At 32.2% G+C, this 21,558-nt stretch overlaps 3 protein-coding genes across 5 annotated transcripts in view; 2 read left to right on the top strand and 1 right to left on the bottom strand.

Annotated features, from left to right (window-relative positions):
- The first annotated feature begins 239 nt into the window (after positions 1 to 239).
- On the top strand, positions 240 to 2,687 carry LOC106318684 (rop guanine nucleotide exchange factor 7). Its single transcript, XM_013756772.1, has 7 exons — positions 240 to 456; positions 578 to 694; positions 781 to 935; positions 1,022 to 1,096; positions 1,177 to 1,473; positions 1,560 to 1,901; positions 1,994 to 2,687. The coding sequence occupies exons 1-7, from the start codon at positions 240 to 242 to the stop codon at positions 2,441 to 2,443; spliced, it is 1,653 nt and encodes a 550-aa protein (XP_013612226.1). The 3' UTR covers positions 2,444 to 2,687.
- A 1,299-nt stretch (positions 2,688 to 3,986) lies between these two features.
- Positions 3,987 to 5,944, bottom strand: LOC106318685. Of its 3 annotated transcripts, none has more exons than XR_001265350.1 (6): positions 5,616 to 5,943; positions 5,212 to 5,266; positions 4,958 to 5,118; positions 4,638 to 4,701; positions 4,496 to 4,562; positions 3,987 to 4,417 (listed from the first exon to the last, which is right to left on the bottom strand). XR_001265350.1 is itself a non-coding variant. In XM_013756773.1 (5 exons), the coding sequence occupies exons 1-5, from the start codon at positions 5,760 to 5,762 to the stop codon at positions 4,546 to 4,548; spliced, it is 444 nt and encodes a 147-aa protein (XP_013612227.1). In that variant the 5' UTR covers positions 5,763 to 5,944; the 3' UTR covers positions 4,495 to 4,545. The 3 variants fall into 3 exon arrangements, 1 of the variants encoding a protein (XP_013612227.1); XR_001265351.1 differs by having other exon boundaries at positions 4,638 to 4,698; positions 5,616 to 5,941; XM_013756773.1 differs by lacking the exon at positions 3,987 to 4,417 and having other exon boundaries at positions 4,495 to 4,562; positions 5,616 to 5,944.
- Positions 5,945 to 20,226: 14,282 nt separating this feature from the next.
- The window catches only part of LOC106312940 (BEL1-like homeodomain protein 9), a 3,971-nt gene continuing 2,639 nt past the window's right edge, over positions 20,227 to 21,558 (top strand). Inside the window, exon 1 of the mRNA XM_013750645.1 lies at positions 20,227 to 21,088. Coding sequence (XP_013606099.1) covers positions 20,381 to 21,088 — 708 coding nt within the window. The 5' untranslated portion in view covers positions 20,227 to 20,380. The remainder of the gene's footprint in view (positions 21,089 to 21,558) is intronic.

Here is a 21,558-nt window from a genome sequence, read left to right as displayed (position 1 = left end):
TGTTTTTAAAACAGAAGCTGAAGATGCAGAGATCGAGGAGAGAGCAAGGAGAGCCTCGTCACTCACACAAGTCTTCGATTGAAGAAAGAAAGAGCTCATTAAGGTAATGCGATTCAAGCACGAGAATATCCAGTGAGGCTCCTTCCTTCCTTCCTTCGAGAGCGTTTTGGCTTCACGTGTTTAGATATCGAAGACTGTGTTGAAAGAGAGAGAGAGAGAGAGAGACCGGCGTAGTGATAATGGGTGCTTCGCCGGAGAAGTTGAGAATCGACATGCGAGAGGTAGAAGAGAAAAGAAGAGAGAGCAGCAGCTCTGATTTTCTGATATCGGAAACAATCAGACGAGAGGAGGAGGAACAAAGCCCTAGCACTACGGAGGATTTCACAGCTAAGAAGAATGTCGACGACGGAGATAAGAAGATTCGCCCCGTCTGTGCCAAACAATCAAGAGTCTCAGGTTCGTCCAAATGCACCCACCAACTGTTTGCTTTTATTCCTCACTCACACTCTCAGTCTTAAAGTTCGTACCTTTGGTACCCCTTGGAGTTTAATTTAAAATGCTGTTCTGACTAATGTAGAGATTGAGATGATGAAGGAAAGGTTTTCGAAGCTACTACTTGGAGAAGATATGTCTGGTTCTGGAAATGGCGTCTGCACTGCTCTTGCCATCTCTAACGCCATCACTAATCTTTGTGGTATGTGAAACCATCACTCTCGTGGCTTGTTGATTTAGTTCTTCTTTCGACAGATCTTGACAGGCTTGACTTTGTAAACAATAAAGCTACCTTGTTCGGGCAACTATGGAGGTTAGAGCCTCTTCCTAAGGAGAAGAAAGACATGTGGAGACGAGAAATGGAATGGCTTCTCTGTGTCAGTGATCACATTGTTGAGATGACTCCTACTTGGCAAACATTCCCTGATGGAACCAAACTCGAGGTACTTAGCTTATTGCGGATTTTGGATTTGTTAGGCTTTTTGGATTTGGCAAACATTCTTAGCTTTTTGGATGCCATTGTTTGTAGATAATGACCTGCAGACCAAGATCAGACCTTTATGTTAACCTCCCAGCTCTCAGAAAACTGGATAACATGCTTCTCGTAAGAACCCCTTTTACCTCTCTAGCTTCTCTTTAGAGTTGTAGCAAAGGCCTCATCTTCTTCTCCTTACCTCTTTGCAGGAGATATTAGATAGCTTTGAGGAGACTGAGTTTTGGTATGTCGACCAAGGAATCGTGGCACACGAATCAGCAGCAGACGGATCATCTTCTTTTCGAAAATCTTTTCAGAGACAAGAAGACAAATGGTGGCTACCGGTTCCACGTGTTTCACCAGGAGGCTTGCAAGAGAACTCAAGAAAACAGTTGCAGCATAAACGAGACTGCACTAATCAGATACTAAAAGCTGCTATGGCCATCAACAGCATCACACTCGCGGACATGGAGATCCCTGAATCATATCTCGAATCTCTTCCACGGGTAATAATAGAAAACAAATCAATATACAATATATATTCAGCTACTATCTTTAAACTGTAAATTGCATTTTTGTTAAATGTTTTCAGAGAGGAAGATCATGCCTCGGTGATTTGATCTACAGATACATTTCGTCAGATCAATTCTCACCTGAATATCTTCTTGATTGCCTTGACTTATCCTCTGAACACCAAGCCATAGAGATAGCTAACCGAGTCGAGTCATCCATCTACCTGTGGCACAAAAGGTCTAATTCAAAACCAGCTACTAATACCAAAACGTCGTGGGAGATGGTGAAGGAACTAATGGTTGATGGAGAGAAGCTAGAGTTGATGGCTGATCGAGCTGAAAGTCTGTTGATTTCTTTAAAACAACGGTTCCCTGGTCTCCCTCAAACCGCTCTTGACATGAGCAAAATCCAATACAACAAGGTAGCTTTCTCTCTAGAGATCCCCCAATCTTTCTGCTGTTTTTGATTAAATTCGTGGTTAAACAGTTTTCCATCTTGTTCTTTTGTTTTTAGGACATTGGAAAATCGATTCTGGAAAGCTACTCGAGAGTTCTAGAGAGCTTAGCGTTCAACATTGTCGCACGTATCGATGACTTGCTTTTTGTTGATGATCTTACAAGACACTCATCGGATCAGATACCAACAACATTAGGTAACAACGGAACTGACGCTCTTAAGAACAATGCATTGTCTGCTACAACCTACACAACACCAAGCTACTCTCCTGCAAAAGCGGAGCTGAGAACATCAGTCACAACAGTGCCGCCGTCTCCTTCAAGGTTCAAGATTCCTCACAGTAGCAGCGTTAAAAGGGTCTTGACGGCTTATGTAACAAAGAACGAACCAAGACTGAAGGATATTCAGGTGGAAAGATCAAGCCGTTCATCGTCGAGTGAGAGGTTGTCTCTAGAGAAATGCATGAAGGAGTCGTTGAATGTATCGAACCTTGATCCTGGGATTTGAAAATGAATGCTCTAACTACTTGGAATAGTAGTCTCTGCTTTTGGTTCTGTTCTTGTTTTTTTATTATTATTACTACTTTCTCCTCCCTAGTGTTCCCTTTCTTTCTTCTTCTTGCTTGTGTGTATAGCTTTTAGATTGTATGATATTTGGAAAGATTGGGTTTGAGAGTTACAGAAAAGGAGTCTTGAGACGATAAACAGATCAGAATTTTTAGCTTTGAAGTTGTGAAGTGTATCAGGATTTTCTTTTAAAAAAGTGGATGAAAGACAACGCCGTCGTCATTCTCATCTCTCGACGCCGGTAGGGACTCAGGCCGCCGGCGTCGGGTTCTCTGTACCGCCGTCTACTCGTTACCATCAACTCTGCAGTTCATCGTCGTCTTCATCTCTCGTGCTCTCGTCCCCTTCGCCTCCCACATCGCAGTCTCTTCAGATCCAGTCGCCGCCGTCAACTCATCTAATCTTCTCCTAGTCGCCGCCTCCTCCCCTGTTCCTCTCCTCGTCACCGCTCACCCTATCACGGTGAGCAGGAGCGCCAGATCTACTATGCTCGAACTCACCGGATCTGCACACTTCCTCGCACCACCTAGGTCCCCGTTTGGAGCACAACCTGAGCATTCTTTGTTTTGCTTCTCTCTCTCACTAGAGCTAGCCATTAGATGTCATGTCTCCTTACCGTTTCGAACTTTGGTCAAGAACCCTCAACGATGGGTGCAATCCCACAGATCTATTGGAGTGGATATTCAAATTGTAATGGGCTTGTGGCTCCGCTTAGGTTCTGTTGAGAGCAACAGGTCTCGATACGGTAATATCGGAGTCCTAGTTCTCACCCTCACCTCAGCTTCCATCCCCCCGTTGAGTACCGCCAAGAGCATCACGACCCTGACCCTAAGGTTATACTGGTTCTTTATTTCCAAATACAGGCACTTCAGGCCTCTTTTGCTTTCCGACTTATTCGAGATTCACATAGTCTCTTCGGAAAGCTTCCTTGGTGGTTCAAATTGCAGGCATCTAAGACTTAGATACCAAGGCTCCGTCCGACAACTCCCTCCGACCTTGTCAACCATTCTATTCGATTCAAAGCCAAATCTATCAATGGAATCGGAGATGAAAAAAGTTTCAACCGCCTCACCATCTCGCTTATTGATCTTTTTGCTACCCGGATCTCGTGAGATTCACCTAGTCTCCCGGAGCAACATAGACGGTTGTAGAGCTGTTCTCTTTCGTTTGACGGGTTCTGTAACCTCAATCGGTTTTTCACCCCTCTTCCAACCCCTTTCACTAGGATATTTCAACGTCTGTTCAGACTATTCGAAGCTCTTTCGAACTGTGGTTTCAAGGATTCAAGTGAAGGTTATCTGCGGATTTCTCTACTTCGAGCTAGTCTCTCCTTTTAACTGTTGGGGATTGATCCCGATCCCATCTGCACACATGAATACAGATAGATCAGCAATCTTGAGTATTGTTGACACGAATAAATCAAATCTTTAGGCTAGCTTCAATTTTTGATCAAAAAAAAAAAAAAAAAAAAAAAAAGACTAAAGGAACAAGAACTACGACAAATGTATAAAGAACCGGGAAACAACAACCTTTATAGCAATCCTAACCGATTTAACCAGACCAACTACACCATCACTCAAAAAATACATAGCAAAATAACAACTGTTTCCTTCAATGAAACTTTAGAACCAACAGTTGATTTTATTTATATGCATGGAAACTTGAAACTTACTAGAGTTTTCTTACAAAACCATATCACTGTCTTATTCATATTCTACGGAAAGTTAAATCTTGAACCGGTCGGGTTAATCACTAAAACCACGACAAACCCCCCCTCCCACCCCCAGACAAGCTTTCCTGGTCTTTTGCATCTAACCTCACAAACTTCTTCATACTTTTTTTGTAATAATAAAGTTTTTACTAATACCAACTGAAATCCACTGCTACCTCTATTCTTTTTCTTCTTCCTATGTACCTGCGGAATCAAACACCGAACCAAACCAAAATCAGACTTTTCAGTCTTAGAACCGGGAGTAGAATTGTTCAACAATACCTTGCTGCCTTTGTAGTATAACACACTGGCTCAAGTAGTAAGATCTCCACTTAGTAATACAGAGACCCTGTAAGTTTGCAAAGAGCAGTTAGACAACGGAACAAAACAAAACAAGATAAAAAAAAGATGGGGAATCAGATACCTTGCCACCAATTTCCTCTGGAAGCACTTCCGGAATCATCTTCGCCTCCCTCTTTCTTCTTCTGCTAACGAAACAAAAAAACATAACCCAATATAGTTCAAAAATAATCTCTGAACAAGAGCGATAACTCTAGATTCTTTAGAGACAACAGTCAATGAACGACAGCAATAATAAGTTTAGTACTAAGACCCTTATATAGCTCATCAAATTTTTCTTCAATAACCAGTGACCAAGCACGATAACGTTAGTTCTAAACACTTTTAAAACCTCACCAAAAATACATGAATATATAAGTATAACCAATGAAGTATTTGTATTACCGCAGCAGAGTTGGCGCTGGAATTCTGACTCTGAGGCTGGAAATAAACATCAGGGCCACCGTAATAGATGGAAGAGCTCAGATGACAAGGTTGAACTCTCTCTTGTTGTTCCTGTTGATAAACTGATCCAAACTCTAATCTGTTTTTCTCAACATCACCACCTGCACATATAAACATTTCAAAACCTCCATTTATAAAATAAAATAAATAAATGAAATAAAGAGCAAGAACAAAGGCTTTCGTCAAAAGATTACCAGCCTTGGAGGACTTGTCGTTCCAGCCACCAGTCACAGTCTCTTGTCCCATCACCTTATGAAACAAAAGAACACACCCCCATCAAATCTCAAAATCAAATTTTGATTAGAGAAACTTGTGCTCCAAGCCACCAATCACGACAAACTCTTCTTTATCTTTGTGGGGTCTTCCACTTTAAAATATAAAAAAAAAATCTTCTTTTTCAAAATTAATCCTTTTTTTTTTCTCTTTGCAAACTATGAATAAGAACGAAATGATCTGCTATGATCGGATCAGAACAATTTCGAAAACCCTAATTTGTAAAATCTCAAAGAAATCGGCAATTAATGGAATTAGAAACAGAGATGCGCCCGATCAAAATAATAAAAATAAAAATCGAACCTTTAGAAGAAAAGAATCTCACCTTAGAAGGAGGAGCAAAAATGGATCCGAAAATCCCAGAGGAAGAAGAAGAAGAAGAAGAAGAAGGAGGATTATCTCTGGACCCAAAAAGCTGACAAGTCAGAGATGGAGAAGAAGAAGAGGAACCGCTCTTCTTTATTCCTTCCATTCTTTCCACTTTTTCAGCTAAACCCAACAATTCTCTGTATTGTATTAATACATACACCTGCGAGAGTATATGGAGACGTGTATGTATGAATCTGTGATGTTAGAGAGATTGCAACTTTTTTGAGAGAGACAGAGAGGGGTAACAAAACCGTGGGTAGTTCTCATTTATTTATATACCAAGGATTCCAACCTAATTACACCTTCATTTTATATATTTTTTTTTTTTTTTCCAAGTATCAAATCAAATCTTTTTTTTTGGAAACTAAAATCTTTTAGTTTTCCATGTTTATTTTACTTATATAATAGTATAATTTGTTTACGTGTAACATTCAACATTATTATGAACTTTTCTTATAATTACTTACTAGATTAAGATCCGCGCAAGGCGCGGCATAAACATTATATATATAATTTATTTTATGTATTATATGTTCTTACATATTATATTATAAAATAATAAATATATATTGAATAATTAAAAGTCAGTAACTATTACATATATAATTAAATTGGTGCGAACATATAAATCAATTTTATTAATCCAAACATCTTTTTTTAAAAAATTGATAGGATATGTAATTAAATTTAAATGATATTAACATACATAGTATATTTTTAATATTAATGTCTATTCTTTTTTTAAATGATGCTTTCTACTCATATGTTTTTTTTATCATGTGTATTTTTAATAGCAAAAACTTTAAATTACTGATAACAAAATTTTCATTGTGAATAGTAATTGATAATTTAAAAAAATTTATCAATGTTAGTTCAAAACTTTTATCAAAAAAAATTATTCAAAGTAAATTTTGAAACTAAAATATTTATTTATTCAATATGGTGTATAGTTTAATTTAGAATGATATATATACATATATATTTTAAATCTTAATGATTAATTAAATTAGACTTTTACTTATATGATTTTCTAATCATTTGTATTTTGTCATAACAAAAATTTTAAACCATGGATCGCAAAATTTGAATGTGAGAGTTTTAGTAATATATAGTCATTTTTTTAAATTCAAAATATAAAATATACAGAAAAATCTAAATTTTTATAATAAGGTTATTGTGTTTTTTTTTAAATTATTTTAATAGTTTTAAATTAAACAAATTTGATAGAAGATACATTTTTTTTATCAGATCTTTATTATTCAAAATCATTAATTGTCATATATACTTTACCCACATTAAGAAATTCCGTAATCTTTATTTAAGGAAATAATAAATGACATTAATAATGAATTTATGGTTAGTTTAATAAAAAGCTTATTATATAATTAGATGGATCAACTTATTTGTCTAATAATTCTAAGAATCATCATAGTGATGACATGTGGCTACAAAAAGAAGTTGTAATGTTTCACAAATAACATATAGGGGATAAATTTATGTTTTATTAATCTAAAACCAGCATAATAAGTTATTATTTATGTTTTCAGACGGTTAAATCAAACATCAAAATATTTATATATGTCAAATATTTTTTATCAAAATATATGCTTATTATTGTGTTAAAATTTTTAAACACTCCTATCTAAAAATAGTTTAGAAAATATCTTTATATAAGTGTTTTTTGTTGACTAATATTTAATTATAATTTTTTTGGTATCTTAATTTTTAAATTTTATAATAAAAATATTGTTTCAGATAGCAACACAATATATAAGAATATATTATTATTTTTTTAAATGATAATTTTATTTTATTACTCAGAGTCAATTATTTAATATTTAATATAACATATAAATTTTGTATGATTGAAATAAATTTTTTTTTAATTATATATAAAATTCATCAAGTGTATTGTTTTAATTAAAAAAATTAATGAATCAGTTAGAAATTAATAATAAATAAATAACCTAGCTAAAAATCTAAAACCTAATAAAAATATGACAAATAAGAAAAACTAACTAAATTTTAATATATAACATATAAATTTAATATTATTAAAATAAAATTCATTTTTAACATATATAAGATTCATTAAGGTTATTTTTTAAATTAATAAATTAGTGACTTCGCTAAAAATAAATAATAAATCAATGATTTAGCTAAAACCTGATAAAAACATGACAAATTAGCAAAATTAACTAAAATCTTGGAGAACATGACAAATCAGCAAAATCACTTCATAAATAATAATATAGATAGATGTAACTGATATATTTAATATGTTTTTTTAATAACGTCATAATTTTATTAATATCAAAAGAGATTTAACAAATTATCAGAATGAAACATACAATAAATATATTATTGAGCAGAACATAATAATAGAATAATAATAACAGGATGCTACCTAAATTTATTGTAAGATAAACTGATTCGCTAAATTTTGTATTGTTGTTCTTAGTTTTATATGATTTTGTGTTAAGATATCATCCATTGTGTGTTATTATTGAGCTGAACATGATAATAGAATAGTAATAACACGATGCTTCCTAAATCTATTGTAAGATAAATTGATTCTCTAATTTTTGTATCGTTGCTTTCAGTTTTATATGATTTTTTCCAACTCGTTTTACCATTTAATATGTTTAATTTGTTTATATTCTAGTTTTATTCAGCAAAATACCAAAAATGCATATGCTAATTATGGTAATACAACTTTAGCAGTACCAATATAAGGAAAATTTGTATCATGTACGGTGACAACAAAATAAACTATGAGATAGTTAGAAATATCAAAAGTATATATTTGATTTTTGTTTTTAATTTTCATATACTATTTTATTGCAATGATACATTTACTTGTCCTGCGTAATAGTTTGCTTTATTGTAATTTCCCTAAAGCATATCTTACTCTTTTAAATTCGTTGTTACTTTGTGAGAGCTAAATAAAACTTGATCTTCTAAGTGGTAATCTGGATACTTTTTCTAGGATGAGCCAATAACAATTCGACATCTGGTACAATTGAACATATATAACAATTTACAGCGACTAAGAGCATCATTATCCCAGAAACCTCATTTTTACTTTGGGGTTTCTTAATTTTTTTTTTTTTTTACTTTTTCGAATTTAGAAAAAAAAAAATTAAAAACGAACCAATCGCAGGCCGCCACGTGTCAGTGGGGTCCGCGAACAGTTTTGGTAACCGGTTTCTTAAAAAAATGGGTCCTACGTGGGACCCACACGCTAAAAACCCGTCTAGTATCCTTGGATAAAGATGCTCTAAGCAGCAGGGAAGGTTATATCTCTTGGATGACTTAACTAACTGAATATTTGCTGACATGCATACTACCGAAGAACAAAAAAGAAAGGAAACGTAGCGTCGGTAGTTAGTTGGAGTATAATACAAAGTTTTTTTCTAGGAATCAATATCAATTACCGTTATCTTGTTACTTCCATACAACTCCCACTCGAGGTGTCTAATAGAACGATCGACACATGGCTATCGAATAGTAAGTAGGCCCAGTCTTATCTTAGGCCGGTAGTTGCCGCCACTTGCTACGAGTAACTCCATAACAAACAAACAAATACTATCCAAAATGGATAATTAACGAACCCACGTAAGGATGAGTCAAAGCTCGTTGGGTGACTCTTCCACGTCTCTCATTCGCTCTTTGAAGATATCAGTTTCACGTGACAGTTAAAAAAAGAACAAAAAATCCTTATCGTATACTTCTACATGACCTTATCTCTTTCATATTGTCGGCTGCAGCATTGAAATTGACCTCTCTAAATATCTCATTGCGATGAATGAGACGTTACATTAAATGCGAATCAATTTGTATCTTTTTCCAACTTCGTTTTTTCAATATGCTTAGTATAGTTTTTCGAGATGTGAACGAATCAGTTTGAAATATACCTGCCTTTCAAATCAAATTCATTTTTCAAAAATATGCATGAGAAAAGTAAAAGATATTACATGCATAAACCCAGGCTACTTCCGGCTGCGGGGGTTTTGTTCTAGACCAAGAAGACGGAAACTCAATTTCGGGTTCCTTTGGGAGAAATCAAGTCCTCTCCCCCATTCACGCGGAGTTCCAGTCCCTGCTATGGGCAATGGAGAAGAATCTATGCATTTTGAATCGGACTGTCTGCAGATCGAAGAAGGAGAATATTCGCCATCTTTGGCTTTAGAATTAGATGAATTCTTTCATCTCCGTTCTTTGTTTACTTTATTTTCCTTTTTTTTATTCATCGTGAGTTCAATTCTCGTGCAGATCTCCCTGCTAAGGATGCTCGTATGAAAAACTCTGAATTCTCCCATGTAAACATTTTGGTTCATCCGGGGTTAGCTCAGTCTAACCACCCCGAACCAGTTTAATGAAATATTGATCTTTTGTTGTCAAAAAAAAAAAAAAAAGCTCAGGCTAACCGTCTAAGGCCTAATTGTTTTTTTTTCAAAATAAAGTTCAAGTTTCGAACGTGGTTTGGTAGTTGATTCTCATGTGGGCTATACGAAACATATTAGTAAACATTTTTGTATACTTCATGGCATCGGGCAAATGATAGAGAAACATTTATTTTAATGGATTTGAAAATCCGAACTAAATCTAGTGTTATTGGTTCTATGATTTTCAAATTTGTATTAAAATCATGTGTTATTGATTTAATGATTCATAAATTCTGTATCAAATCAAGTGTTATTCAATTGTACGGATTTACTAATATATTTGATTTTATAATGGATTTGAATGGATTTGTTTAGATTTTTTAGTTAAAAATACAAAGACTCAAATCCGAAGGAAAACCTATGGATTTGCATATTTTACTTGAATTTATAAATAATATATGGATTTTTAAATCAATCAAAATATATAAACCAATGACATCTCCACATGCATGTAGGCATTCCCATTCCACATCCTGAAAGCTGATGCAAAGCTGCCTACGACGAATTATATTGGGCTCCTTACGTAGTATAGAGCTTAATGGCTCATAACAATAAATGGGCTTGCTTAGATTTTAAAATAAGAAGAAAAAAACGGTTGCACCCGGGTGCTATGACAACCATTTTATTTTAGCTAAAATAGCATAAACCAGTCTATCAACAAAATAAATCATAAATCAATTTATGAAGTGAAAAGGGTATGGAAGAGATAGTGGCGTAATACAGATACAGCGCCCAGGAGTCACGCAACCGAACAGATGACGTCATTACAGTGTTCTCTGTACCACTGCCTCGTGGACCCTATTCTATAAAGCTTATTTGAAAAATAAAAAAAGACATCATAAACTTTTTATTTTCTCGGGATAAGATTAAATAACAAATATACCATCTTATCAAAGAAAATATTATACATTGGCTTAACTACTTCTCTGTATTTCTGTTTATACATCTGTAATTTCTGTTTGAATCAATGAAATCATTCTGAGGAAAAAAACAACTTCTGTGTATTTCATTTTCTAACGAAACTATAATGAATTCCTGGTACTTCTAAAAACAATGTTAAACTATTAACCTTATTAGGCGCTAATAACCTTTCAAATTTCTTTTATAACATACTCATTCCATTCCAAAATATAAGATGTTCTAGGTAAAACACGGTTATTAATAAAATTATTTTCTATCTAAAATATATTATTGAAACTATAAATTAAAAATATTTAACCAATTACAAAATATAACTATTAAATTTGATTGGTTACACAGATTTTGATAAAGTAAAAACTACCTAAAAATATGAAAACATCTTACATATTAAAACATAAAATATTTTCTAAACATCTTACATTTTAGAATAGAATGAGTATAATCGACCACAACTAGAAAAAACTACTGCATTATGTTATTCAAGATTAACATAAATTTAACTGAAATACTCTCTTTGTTTCAAAATACTTTATGTTTTAGGTGAATACACAAGAATTTAGACATACTCTTTTTCCTAAAAGGTAACATTAAAAATATAAAGTAAAACTAAGTCAGCCAATCATAAAAACAACTATAAAACATTATTGGTGACACAGTTTTCTGTAAAATTAAAACTAATATAAAAATATCAAAACATCAAGTATTTTGAAACATTTTAAACTTTCCAAAACATCATCTATTTTGAAACGGAGGGAGTAATATTTATTATGTGTAGAAGTCTTTAGCAAAGTTATTATTTTTACATGATTAATTACTATTCTCTTCGATCTTACTTGTGTGATAAGTCGTGCAATTTGTAGTTAGTCCTTTTCGTTCATTCATTGTGTCATTGTTTGTAGTTCATTAATTCATTATCTAAACTACGTTCTAACTTCTAAGCTAATAAGAGAAAGATTGATAAAAAAAAAAGGTAATAAGAGAAAGAATTTACAAAACGATAAAATCAGTAAGCTTTTCACATAGGTACTAACTACTAAGTTTGATTTGATGGAACATAACATAATATAGTCGTCGACATGTGGTGTGGATTTGTCATTTTTTGATGATATGACTATTTATTAAATCTAATTTTAAGCGTTCATCTAATTTGATTTACGAGCTCTAATTATATGTGTGTATATATTGGTTCAAATTTTTAAAAAAGCATCGAGTGACTGATGTGATTTTTACTTTAAGAAGTGAGTTGGATTTATTTTTCAATATGCCAAAATATGGTATTGGTACCATGAAATTTGATTTCTATTTTCATAATTCTCCTTTCATATTTTGATATGTAACATATGTATTGTAGGTGTTGTGAGACGTAGTTATCCTACATTTTTCTAATCGATTACGATTTTTTTCAAAAATGTTAAGATTAGTCATTTTATTTGATGAAAATTATATTGTAGTGCGTGGACGGCAAAAAGAAATATTGTGTGCGTGGAGTGCACTCGCAAGTGAATAGAAAATGAGTAGATATTTGTTCCAGAACGAACATGTACGGAGTTTTATGAAGAACGAGATACGGCGTTACATCAAATGACGGCAAACTCGGTGGATTCTCGCTAAGCAAAAGATTTGTGCAGACAAAATCAAACGTATTAATGTTTGAAATTTATTTATAAATAAAATCTAGACGACGTCACCGGAGAATCACATTGGACTCAGAACTTGAGTCTTTGCAGTTGAACAGTATCTGTATACTTTAATTAACTCCTGCTAAATTGCGAACAGTCTCTCTAGATTCACAAAGAAAGCTTTTTCTATCCTGCTCTATAGATTTTTTTTTCTTTTTCCATCTACTTATTTTATTAATGGCTAAAGCACAGGAAACAAGCTCAATTACAATACATAGATAGAACAAAGCCTAAACCCGAATGGCAAACTAAGCCTACTTGGGCCCAAAACCCATGAAACGAAAACCCTAATTGAAGAGGTGCCGCCAACTGCGTGTAAAGGGGGAAACCTGTGTGCCATGACCGTCGCAACTTGACCACCACGCCCAAAGCCCTTGCCTCTATGCCGCGCAAGACGCTCAAAGACCACCACTTCATCATCACTGTTTCTTCCAACGGAGATCTTCAATCGATCTAGATCGAGATCTCATCCTTAACACAAACGAAGCCACCACACTCAGAACCATCTTCAGTCCGCCGGAGAACATCATCAAACGAATCAATATCTCATCCGACCATTAAAACATACAGAAAAAAGAAATAAAACCAGAAGGCCCAAAAACACTGTCTCCTTCTCACGGGACATCCCGAGCCGACTACAACGACTCCCGCAGAGCCAAAACCATCAAACGCCTTCATAGACAACGACGCAGAGCTAAGAGAGTCTCCGTCCCCCGGGAACAAGAGCCGGAGCTATATAAGACTCCACCACCCGGAAACCAAGCTAAAAGGAAAAAAACGCTTTCTACCTCTCCAAAACAGACACATCAAATCGAGCAAAGGATCCAAAAACAGATAGGGGAACTCAACGCCGGACCGATGGTGGCTGTGGAAGCCCCTCCATCGGTCGGAAACCAGATCTCACTTTCTCTCCACTCCTACTCTGTAGATTTATGATGTAGGTAATCTATAAAATGATAAAAAATGTTGGATTTTTTTTTTTGCTGTTGTTTTTGCTTGAATTACGTCTTGCAAAATCACAATTATCCAGAGTTGTGTAATAAACCAAATAGTGCAAAACATGCTTGTGCTAAATGACTCCAATAAAATCAATAAGGGTATATATGCTATCTATCGTCGTATATATTAAATGAAAAGTCACTTAATTGATTTTTGCTTAGGTGTAAATCATTAAGAAAATTTAAGAAAAATTATTATAATTTGATTAGTTGAAGAATATTCAAATTTTAATTATTTTAATTAGATCTAAAATAAAAAGTAAACCTAGAATAATTAACATCACTTACCAAATAATCTAAATGATATTACAAATAATATTTTATGGTGATAATGTTTGATTAATTATTTTTATATTTATGTACTACATAAAATAATTAGTAGAACATAATTTATAGAAATAGATATAATGATTTCACATTCTTATATAAAATATTATATTCGTAGATAAAAAATGATAATAATTATGAATGTCTTATAATGTCCATATATGTCTGATAAGTCATTTATAAAAAAAAAAAAAATATTTATAAAGTTATCTATCATGGCTTACAAAATTATTTTATCTTAGTTTAAATTATTTATACGAGTTTATAAACATTTATAAAAAAAATTATATATATTAAATGAGAAGTCACTTAAGCGACTTTTGCTTACATGTCGATTATTAGTGGAGTCTTAAGATTTTTTTTATAATTTTATGGGTCGATAATTTTTAAATTTTTTTTAGTTTATATTTAAAATAAAAATAAATCTAGATCCAATTAAAATCACTTGAAAAATAATCTAAATTATATTACAAATAATTATTTATGGTAACTAATTGTTGAAATAATATAAAAAATATTAAATTTTGTTCAATTCTTTTTTATATTTATAAACTATGTAATATAATGAACATAACTTTTCATCATTTTTAATTATTTTAAACTTTTTATCATTTTTAATTATTTAAATTACATCAAAAATAAAAGGTAAGTCTAAAACTAATTACTACCACTTGCCAAATAACCTAAATGATATTACGAATAATAATTAATGGTAGCTAATTTTCAAAAATATAGAAAGTGTAATAATTTTTGATCAATTCTTTTTATATTTATATACTACATAAAATTATGAATATTAAACAATATACATAAATCGATATAATGATTTCATATTTATATAAAAATATAGTTGTATCGATAATAATTATTAATCTCATATAATGTTCATATATGCTTTATAAATAATTATGCTTTGAAGATTGGAAAGATTATATTTAACGGAATATGTAAGAACTTTAATTTAACTTTTTTGCATTTAAGCCAAATATAGTGAATAAGGTAATGTTATCATTGAAAATAATTCTGAGATGGATTTTTGGTGTATTACTATTTTGAAAGATAAATAAATATTTGGGAAAGCATATGTAAAAAGTTAGGAAAATATTAGCAAAAATTTAATAAAAAGAACGAAATTATAACGAGGAAAATAATGTGATAATTACATATATATAATTCCACGAGCATTTTTTATTACTGAATATTCATCAGTTATTTTTACATCAAATTTATAAAAACTTTACGACTGATTTTCAAACTATTTGAAATTAAAAATTATATTTTTAATGTTTCTAATTATTACTCAAAATTTGAGACATTGTATCATAATATATATTTTCTTACAATATTTATATTTACGAATTCACGGACAACCAACTAGTTTGTTTTAAGTATGCATCCAAGTTATACTGTAATAAACATAAAACTAGTTTATAAAAGTAAGTGTTGGTTATTACCAGATGATCCAAGCATCTTATTTGTAGAAAAGGATTCGTATGCAATTGAAAATGATATGTACTTCCTGATATCCAAAAAATATGGATGATAATACATTTTTATTCAAATTACCATACTCGCGTAATGTTTATTACTTCTGAATCAAATCATCCAAATTACCTTCAAATCTTTTTAATTTTCTAATAAAGAAATTTATGTATCATCGCCATGGAAGCAACGATTGAAGTATAACTCTTAGAACATCTTTATCCCTCTAAAAAAAGGGTTGCTTATGGCCCGGAGCCCCACCAAAAACACAAGCAACATTCCTTCTGCATGCAAAATAAGCATCCAGTTTTCTTTGTTGCTTGTACGGTTCGCGGACCCCATTAACACGTAGCGGTCCGCGATTAGTGCACTTTTTAATAATAATAAAAAAATTTAAGCAATTTTTCATGTTTGTTAGGATAATCATGCTATTAGATCTCAGGGCATTACGAGTTGCGACTGATTTCTTTACCATAGTGGAATAAAGCGAGACAGTGGGTTTTACTTTTGTCCAAAAGATTATATTAAGTTAAATTTCAATAGTCTTGTGGTTGGGATGTTCTTTCATTATGACCAACCAAGCCATTAACTCATAATTATGTTTTAACCTTTTGAACTTTCATACAAAATAGATTTATGTTCATATATTACTAGGGATCGGAGTGAATAATTTAATGGTTATGTAAATGATACTATTAGAGTCGCAAAAGATTCATTGTATATACAGAGGCAAAAGATTCATTGTATATACAGAGAGCTACTATTTGTTTGTCAGCTACAGAGAGCTAATTAATAAAATCGCAGTATGTTAAATTTCAATTTTTTTTTATTTTCAGCCAAGCAATTATGAAAAAGAACGATTGCTCGGTATATCTCCATATGTGTGTAAAATCCGTGATGTAATGTAATAACTGAAGAGCAGAACTAATAATTACGTGCACTTTAATATACTGTGATACTTTAATGGAGTGCTTTGGTTCTTTTCAATTTTGTGGTCCAAATTAGCCAAAAGAGGAAATACTTTATATATAAATAAATGTAACAGGAAAGAAAACACTTGCTTAATGTTCGAAACACATTTTCAAATGCTTTACGTCGCATTATTTCCCATGCAAACGAAAATCATCTAATGATTATTTCAAACATGATTATTACAATACAGTAGAACTTACTATTCCGTTTTTAATCATTTTCTGGCAGATTTATAATACAATTTTTGCTAACTCACAAGCAGAGGTTTTTAATCATTTCCTGGCAGATTTATAATTCACGGGGTTTTTTAACTCGCTCTAATAACTCAGACCATCCAGCACAAAAATTTACTCTATATTTTACTTTAAAATAGAATAATTATATTATATAGTTAAATTTATTCCAACGGTTCATTCTATAATAGAGTGAAAAAACAACATTACACTATATCTACTCTATTAAAATAGAGTACTGTTTGAAATTGCCATGACATGCTTTTTAATTTGGGCTTATTAAACAATGTTGTGACTTAATATTAAAATATGTTTCATATACAAATTTATATGGTAACCAACATACTTAAACTAAACCAATCTTCATTTAAACCATCATTTACAATTCGGTTTAAGTTTTGGAACTGTTCAAATTGTGTTTCATTAATATAAAATATACTCAGTTAATTTGGTTAGTCAATATTTAGTTATATGAACAATCATAATCGTTCCCAAAATTTACCAAAACTTCCAAAGCTACGTATTACATTATCAACACCACAATGCTTATCAAATCTAGATAAACAAAAAGGCAATTCGTTCAACTAGAACTCTGGCAATAACAATTGTCTTGGAGTCGATAACATATATCTCTTCAAGGTTTAACAAAAATTCAAAGTCATTTAACCCTGAATTTCTGATCCTGCTTTATCAAGAAAATTTGCATATGAATGGCCAATATGAATAACTTTTGTCTTTGAGTCAATAACATAGATCTCTTCAAGGTCTCACAAATTCAGGGTTGTTTAATCCTCTATTCTAATAATGCTTTGTCAAGAAAACCTGCATATGAATGAACAAGATGAAGATGAAAACAATATTCTCAAATATCATTTTTTAAAATGTTTTACATCGATGATTAATTTGTATATTTATATATACAATTAAAAGATTTTATGTTGCATCACAATAGTGGAAAATTATATGTTTCATACAGTAACCATCATTTTATATTAATGAGTTAGTCTAACAACATTTTTAAAAATACATAAAATATGTGAAAACATTTTAGTATCTATGCATATTGTATAAACTTCCTACATTGATGGAAAGAAGATACAGAACAATTGACACTTTCTTATATGTTAAATGGTTGCTACAAAAACCTCCCTAAATTTCTGGTACAATTTTAGATATCTTAACAAATAATTTAAACTCAATATTTTCTGAACAATCATTAATATAATTAATATCTTGACAAAATATCTTAGATTTTACCTAGATTACGTAGTACAATAAATTACACTATTAAAAATACTTTTGATGAAACTTTTCATTAGCACAAACGAACCATAAACAACGTAAAAATGAATCCTTTTTCAATTGGCTCCTTTAAAACTTATCACCTTGCTAAAAGGTGTAAAGCACAAACGAAAACGTAAAAAATGAATCATTTTTCAATGGCTCCTTTAAACCCTATCACCTTGCTAAAAGGTTGTAAATTTGAAATTAAAATTATTTAATATCAATATATCATATATATATATATATCATAGTTATTATAAATAGTGATCTAAAATATAAAATATTATCATCTATACCAGACACACAAATTTCAAAAAATTCTTAAATCTTACAAATATATATATTTAATTATAAAAAATACATCAAATAAAAAGGTAAAATTTACAAAACGGGTTGGAAATTTGCTAAAGTTATGTATTAGATATATACATTTACTACAAATAAAAACAAATACAAATGAATAGTATAAAATAAGATAGTATCAGTATAATTTTCAAATTTGTATGATTCTAACAAACTAAACATGTTATGATTTTAAAAAATTAACATGTATCATGTTTATCATAAAGAAGGTAAAAAAAAATTAAACCACAACTTTAATAAAACTTAAAGACGAATAATATTTTTACTAAAAATATATTTACAAAATAATCCTGCCCTCAAAAAGGACGGATCAAAATCTAGTTTCACATTATTATAGAGTAATTCTATTATAAAGTAAGTCTACTATAAAGTGAACCATTGAAGCAAATTAAACTTTATAATAGAGTTACTGTATTTTAACGTGAAATATAGATGAAATCTTTGTGTCCCATGGGAGATGTTTTCAGAACGCATAAATAATAATCGTATTCCTTTGAACGACAAAATCATACTCAGTAATTATTGTCATTGTCTATTTTATATACTGAGCATAATTTTTGTCATCAAACAGGAATAATAAGGCAGTAAAATATGAAATAGGGTTTACAATTTTTTTATCCTCGTATGAAGGCTGTTGTCTGTTGACCTTTTTAACTGACAGTGCATCGGTGACCGCATTAGTATTTATTAATTTGTTTACTGTGTATGTTAATATAGTTTACCTAAGTAATTTGTTGAAAATTAGTGAAGAAAAAAACTGTAGTAATTGAATAATTGATTATATACTACAAAACTGAAATGCTCAAATTGATTCTCTCGTTAACCTTGCGGGACACACCATCCACGCGTACTAGAGCGATTAGTATGATTATAATTTATGGTGTAAAAAGGTATTTATTCGAGCAAAAGAAAAGAAGAAAAACGACAAAAAGAAGACTTAAAAAGTAGTAGAAATGTCAGAAAGTATGTGAAAGACTGAGACACAGAACAGTTTGTACAAAGAACCTGTTCGACTGTCACCGGTTACAGCCGGTCATCTTCTCTCGATTTCCAATACAGCCTCTCCCACCAAACCCGGGATTTTTCACTTTTCAGTTTATACAACTTTAAATCATCTATACAAATCTCTAAATTACACTATTCTAGCTGATTTGCATGATAAAATTCAGCATCAATTACCGAACACAAAAAGTTTGACGAGTATACATCGCTTCCATACTCGTCTTTTTTCCAATGTTTAACACATCTTCCAAGAGGCAAGAGTTATATAGATGCGGTAAAATAGATACAAGTTAACGTGTATTGTTACTGTTGCACCCAAAAATAAGTACGCATGTGTACAAATGAAATAAATGATATAGTAAGAAAACCGAATAGAACGCAACAAATTGCTATTTGCCACCGCAATGGACTACTACGAAACTAATTAGTACCACGTTCAAAAACATTCCGATGGGTTGTGAACTTTACGATGACTAATCGTAAAATATAGATGAAAGTACACTATAAGACGGTTAAACAATTTGTAACCTAAATTTACAAATCAATATATAAAATTATCATAAGAAATGTCTTCTAAAATTTTGTTTTACGAATAACTAAATATAAACAACTATAATACGGGATCATGCAAAATAACTATAGTAAAAATATGCAGAATCATGTCACTTCTTATTCATTCTATGGATCACATACGAGAGAGCATTAACTATAGCTAGCTAGTAGCAAACATCAGACGGATGATCCTTTGACCAAAACTGTAATGCTCAATAATTTATTCCGCAATAAACATAACAGGTCTATAATAAGAACGTAGATATTTTTGTTTTCAGACAAAATAATTTATGATGATATACATACCTACTTGATGGTGCTTCGAAAAGAAAGCAAAAGAAGCCTCTCTCTCTCTCTCTCTTAACCTCCTACTCTCGTTTCACTGTCACACCATTATCTCTTCCACTGTTGCTTCTCTCCCTCTCTCTTCTTCTTCTGCATCTCGAAATCATCTTTCTCAATGGCAGATGCTTATGAGCCTTACCATGTCCTCCAACAAAGCCGACGTGATAAACTTCGGATTCCTTCTCTCGATTCCCACTTCCACTTTCACCATCCTCATCCTCCTTCCTCTTCCGGTGGCGGCGCCGGCGTATATCCTCTCGGAGACTCCGACTATCTCGCCGCCGGTGGATTTCACTCCAATAACAATAGCCACATATCCAACCCTAGCTACAGTAATTTCATGGGATTTCTTGGTGGTCCTTCTTCCTCTTCATCCAACGCTGTTGCCGTCGCCGGAGATCATTCCTTTCACGACGGACTCTCCTCCGGAGACGTTCTTGTCTTCAAACCCGAGCCCTTATCTCTGTCCTTGTCATCTCACCCCAGACTAACTTACGATCTAGTCGTTCCCGGCGTTGTTAACTCCGGATTCGGTAGATCCGCCGCTGAAGCAGCCGCTGCCACCGTTACCGTCGCGTCGAGAAGCTCCGGTCCTCTCGGACCGTTCACTGGTTACGCATCGATTCTGAAAGGATCGAGGTTCTTGAAACCAGCACAGATACTTCTTGATGAGTTCTGTAATGTGGGTCATGGTATTTACACCGACGAAGACGATTCTTCTTTGCTCTTTGATCCGACGGTTGAGAGTCTCTGCGGCACTTCCGACTCCGGTGGAGGAGAATATATGAAGAACAAATCAAAGCTCATCTCCATGCTGGACGAGGTATTATATATTAATGATACAATCTTGTTTTATATATTCCTTATAAAGAACCAGATAAACCTGTTAATTCACCGATTAGTATTGTCTTAAACTTTCTTATACTTCCATGTACATATGTGTATTACTGTGTTAAATGTTCACAGTTTTTGGTCGGTGTCCTTCGAAGTCGGAGACAAAATTTGATAAATGATATGTGATAAATTGGTGTCTCCTAAAAAGATCTTCCTTGGAAAATGAAACTCTTGCAAAGCCATTTAAAATCTATATCGTTTTAATATATTTTATCTCATTCATTTTGATTAAACGTTCCCTACGTTTAGCATGAATAGAAGTATAGAACGATCTTATTAAGTCCCATATTATGACATGATATATATATATACAAGGCTTGCCCCCCTTCTTCCTTATTTGTTACGTTTAATAGATTTTAAGGTTATACTAAAGTCTAAATTAATAATAATATATATCTT

This window comes from Brassica oleracea, chromosome C9 (assembly GCF_000695525.1).
Source record: "Brassica oleracea var. oleracea cultivar TO1000 chromosome C9, BOL, whole genome shotgun sequence".
NCBI classification, from domain to species: Eukaryota; Viridiplantae; Streptophyta; class Magnoliopsida; order Brassicales; family Brassicaceae; genus Brassica; species Brassica oleracea.
The sequence above is the reverse complement of the archived record's forward strand: the minus strand, read 5'-3'. Positions and strand labels throughout refer to the sequence as shown.

Coding starts and splice junctions, on each gene's coding strand:
- LOC106318684 (XM_013756772.1), top strand. CDS start 240: ATGGGTGCTTCGCCGGAGAAGTTGAGAATCGACATGCGAGAGGTAGAA. Junction 936..1,021: donor CTGATGGAACCAAACTCGAG/GTACTTAGCTTA, acceptor CATTGTTTGTAG/ATAATGACCTGCAGACCAAG. Junction 1,097..1,176: donor AACTGGATAACATGCTTCTC/GTAAGAACCCCT, acceptor ACCTCTTTGCAG/GAGATATTAGATAGCTTTGA.
- LOC106318685 (XM_013756773.1), bottom strand. CDS start 5,762: ATGGAAGGAATAAAGAAGAGCGGTTCCTCTTCTTCTTCTCCATCTCTG. Junction 5,267..5,615: donor TTTTTGCTCCTCCTTCTAAG/GTGAGATTCTTT, acceptor TTGTTTCATAAG/GTGATGGGACAAGAGACTGT. Junction 4,702..4,957: donor CCAGCGCCAACTCTGCTGCG/GTAATACAAATA, acceptor TTGTTTCGTTAG/CAGAAGAAGAAAGAGGGAGG.